At 69.4% G+C, this 3,846-nt stretch overlaps 1 protein-coding gene across 1 annotated transcript in view; it reads right to left on the bottom strand.

The window, feature by feature from the left end:
* Positions 1-271: 271 nt before the first annotated feature.
* Positions 272-3,846, bottom strand: part of MNEG_10402 (hypothetical protein) — a gene marked incomplete at both ends in the record, with an annotated part of 8,696 nt that continues 5,121 nt past the window's right edge. Inside the window, 8 exons of the mRNA XM_014041125.1 lie at positions 272-349; positions 575-703; positions 959-1,053; positions 1,295-1,529; positions 1,709-1,905; positions 2,174-2,390; positions 2,823-3,398; positions 3,667-3,764. Of these exons, the coding sequence (XP_013896579.1) occupies positions 272-349; positions 575-703; positions 959-1,053; positions 1,295-1,529; positions 1,709-1,905; positions 2,174-2,390; positions 2,823-3,398; positions 3,667-3,764 (1,625 nt within the window). The remainder of the gene's footprint in view (positions 350-574; positions 704-958; positions 1,054-1,294; positions 1,530-1,708; positions 1,906-2,173; positions 2,391-2,822; positions 3,399-3,666; positions 3,765-3,846) is intronic.

Genomic DNA, 3,846 nt, shown 5'->3' with positions numbered 1-3,846 from the left:
GTATGTGTGGGGTAGGGGGTCAATTCGAAGGGCGTGGACAGGGGAGGTGCAGTGGGGAGGGGCGCGCGGGGCGGGTGTGGTGGTGCGGGGCGGGGAGGGACTTGCGAGCGGTCAACGGGATCAGCAAGCATTGTTGAGGGCGGCTGCAGGTGACCTGATGCGGGGGTCTGTTACACGGCCCCGCAGAAGTCGGAGAGGCAGGGCCCAAAGTGCAGCAGCCGGGGTGCCTGTCGAGCGCCCCGCGTGCGCCGCCGCACCCCTCCATCCCGCCTTACCCGTTCTTGCCGAACATCGGGTTCAGGGTGGGGCCGTCCGCGCAGACCTCAAAGCCCACCGACCCACAGAACACCTTTGGGGGAGGGGGGTAGAGGAGGCGCAAGGACCAACGAAGAGGAGACCACTTGTGGGCGGACTGCAAAGCGGACGATGTTGTCGGGGTGGCGCGTGCCGCGGCAGCTTGACCCTGCAGTCAAGCACGATTAGGGCTGTCAAACTGGCGCCCTGATTTTGGCCGGCGTCCCAGCCAGGCGCAACCGCACCAGCCCCGCGCAATATGGGGGATTGGCGCCCGCACCTGCACCACCGGCACTGGCAGCTCCTGCACGCGCGCCGAGGGCTCCAGCCCGCCTGTGGCCATGCCGCTGCCGACCAGCGCGTGCGACAGGCCCTGCTGCCAGCCGCTCCGCGGCACGAGGCCGCGCACCTGCAGCGGCAGAAGGGCCCGGGGGTGTCTTGTCTTACAGTCCGCCCGCGCGTGCTGAAGCACCCCGATGCACCGTGCCTGGCCCGGGCGTGACGACCGGAGCGGAACCGACAGCTCCAAAACACGGGCTCGCTCGTGCAAAGCACGTGCGCTTTCGGATCGGCTCGTTAGGCGGAGCGCGTATCCTTTGGGGTCACGCAAGACGGCGTGTGATGCAGTGCCAACCCGTGCACTACCGGGGGCGCCGCGGCGCACCTCCACCACCTCGACCTCCAGCGTCATGACGTGGCTGTCGCCGATGGACAGGTCCAGCCCGGAAAACGCGTCCCAGCCGCCGCGCGGCCGGGCGCCTTTGGGGCGTCGGGGTTGGACGCGGCGCGGTATGTGATGGGTTGGGGGGCCGCGCGAGGTGCGTCCGCTCTGATGAAGGCTGGCAACCGTGCTGATTTGCATCGGGGTTGTGCAATTGCGCACGCACGCGCAAGTGCATACACACACACACACACACACACACACACACACACCAAAACGCACACACGTACGTGCACGCGTGCACGCGCGCACGAGCAGCATATTCTTCCAGATGCTCACCTGCAGCCACGGCCTCATCTTCATCCTCAGGCTCCCTGCCATCACCACTGCCGCCCGCCTGCAGCGCGCCGGCGCCCTCCACCGCCCCAGCACCAGCCCTGTACACGGGCCCCCGCCTGCGGGGGCTGCCGCTCCTTGCGCCGGCCGCGGCGGCCTGCTGGGCGGCAAACGCCTCTGTGATTTCCGCCACGCGCCGCGCCGGCAGTGGGCGCAGTATCGCCAGGACCTCCAGCTTCTGCGGTTGCAAGCGCACAGGAAAAACGGCAAGCAAAAGCCACGCCATGAGCAGCAACTACCGCATGCGCAGGAACCCCTGTGCCAGCACGCGTCGGTGCAGCCGCGTCAAAGCGCGCGCCGATCGATCAGGCTGCCGTCTCTCCAATGCAGCGGTCGGGCGCGGCCCCGCGCCCCCACCTGGCGCAGCAGCTGCTCCAGCTGCGCCACCTCCAGGCTGAGCAGGCCGTCCAGGGTGAAGGTCCACTCAAAGGACAGCTTGACCTGGCCACTAACGCGCTGGTGCCCTGCACGGCGCTGCAGCAGGTACCACCGCGGCTCGCCGCCGGCGGCGGCGCCGCCCTCCTCGGCAGCGGCCGCGGCGGAGGGGGCGCCGCCTGGCGTGGTTGCGGGATCGGCGATGGGACCGGCGCCGGCTGCTCCAGGGAGGGTCTGCATTAGCGGCACCTGCGCTCGCACGGCAGTGCATCCGAAGGAGCATAGGCTTGAGCTCGTGCAACTAGAAAGCCTACCACCACCAGATTGGGCGCCAACCTGCATTCTCACTCTGATGCCCCCCACGGCAACAGCAAGAGCCTCCGTGTCCGCCGTCGACACACGCAATCCTGCAACCTAATCGGTCGCTCATCGGCTGGCGCCGCCTACACCTCCTGCCTTTGCCGTTGCCCCTGTCGCCGCCCCTGCCGCCGCTGCAGCCTGCCCAGGCCCCCTGAGGCAGCCCCTCCCCGGGGCCCCCCACCGTGACGCAGCCCAAAAAGGTTGACGCCGCGTAGAGCTCCGCGGGGCCGGCCGCCAGCAGCTGCTGCGCTCCGCTGCCGGGCAGGCTCCAGATCTCCACCACCAGATCCAGGGTGGCCGGCACCTGTGTGCGTGGGTGTACATGTTTGTGTGTGTGTGTGTGTGTGTGTGCGCATCTGTGTGTGTGTGGGGGGGTGTCGGTTGGGTGCCTTTGTGTACGCACCCAGGCATTTACCGGGGATGCAAGGGTGGGCCTGGTGTGCAAGGCAGCTGTTTCCAGAGGCGGGGCCTTGCTTGCACTCCCAGTCACCCGCCAGCCATCAGGCTAGGCCGCGGCTGGGGGCGGAAGGGCGGCGGGAAGCTGCGTCTTGACGCTTCGCCCCGCTCGCCTGATTCCTGGCTTGTATAAGTGCACCAGACATATGCCGAACCTTGCATCTGCCGCACGTTTGTGAAAATCATGTTTTCACGGCGTATTGGCCGCGAGAACGCCCAAACCCGCCAGCATCAAAGGGATTAAGGGGTGGGGTCCTGCGCTCGTTGCCCCCGCACCCACCTCCTCAAACGTCTCCTCGTGGTCCCAGGCCGGCGCGCTGCTGCCCCACACCGGCGGGCTCTGCGCGCCCGCGCCGCCCACCACCAGCCGCCCGAACGCGTTGGTGTGGCGGTCCGCGCCGCCCGCCAGCCCGCGCGCGGCCAGCAGGCGGACCTTCAGGTCGCCGCCCAGGGGAAGGCCGCTCTCGAGGAGAGACAGCAGCTTGTCGAGCTGCAGCCGCTGCACCCCGCCGCCGCTGCTCGCGGGCGCGGCCGCCTGGGGCGCCGGCGGCGCGTGGCCGGCGAGGGTCCCAGCCATGCCCGTCGGCGGCGGCGGCGGCAGCGCCAGGAGCTGCTGCGGCATCGGCGCGCCGTCGCGGTCGCCGGCGCCGGAGAGCGCGCGGAGCGCGGCGGGCGCGGCGAGCGCCTGCTGCTGCCGCAGGAGGGGCGCGTGGTGGTGCGCCCCCGCTGCGCCCGGCGGCGGCGAGGGGCCGAACGGCACCAGCGGGGGCGCGCGTGCCATGGCGGCGCGTGGGACCGCGGTCGGGCCCATGACAAGAGTCAGCTGCTTCTCCACTTGCCGCAGGCGCCGCGCCACCTGGGTACAGCAGGTGGGGGTGCAGCCGCCAGTCTCAGAGCTGAGCAGACCCATGCTCCTCCTCTGCTTCACACAATGCCACTCGCGCCGCACGTGCAAGGGTAATCTGGTACATGCTGCAGGTGGTTGCATGACGCAATGCTGACGCATGCCTCAGGCTAGGCCGTGATGCAGGAAGACAGAGCAGCGTTCACACCAGGGCTTACATCACTGCTATGCACAGGCAGGACGCTTGCTCAGATTTCAAAATCTTATCAAAGGCCCTCACCTGCTGCAGCCGGTAGCCCGTCGCCTGCAGCACGCCCTCCTCCGCCGTGCCGCCCGCAAAGGGTTCGTCGCTGAAGCACAGCACGCGCGTCGGGCCGTCTGCGTAGACCGTCACAAACACCTTGCGCGCAAAGTTGCTCAGGAGCGCCGGCGGCGCCGCCGCCGCCGGCGCGTGCGCGCC

This window comes from Monoraphidium neglectum (assembly GCF_000611645.1).
Source record: "Monoraphidium neglectum strain SAG 48.87 unplaced genomic scaffold scaffold02300, whole genome shotgun sequence".
In the NCBI taxonomy this organism is placed as follows: domain Eukaryota; kingdom Viridiplantae; phylum Chlorophyta; class Chlorophyceae; order Sphaeropleales; family Selenastraceae; genus Monoraphidium; species Monoraphidium neglectum.
Note: the sequence above shows the minus strand (reverse complement) of the source record. Positions and strands in the feature narration are given on the sequence as shown.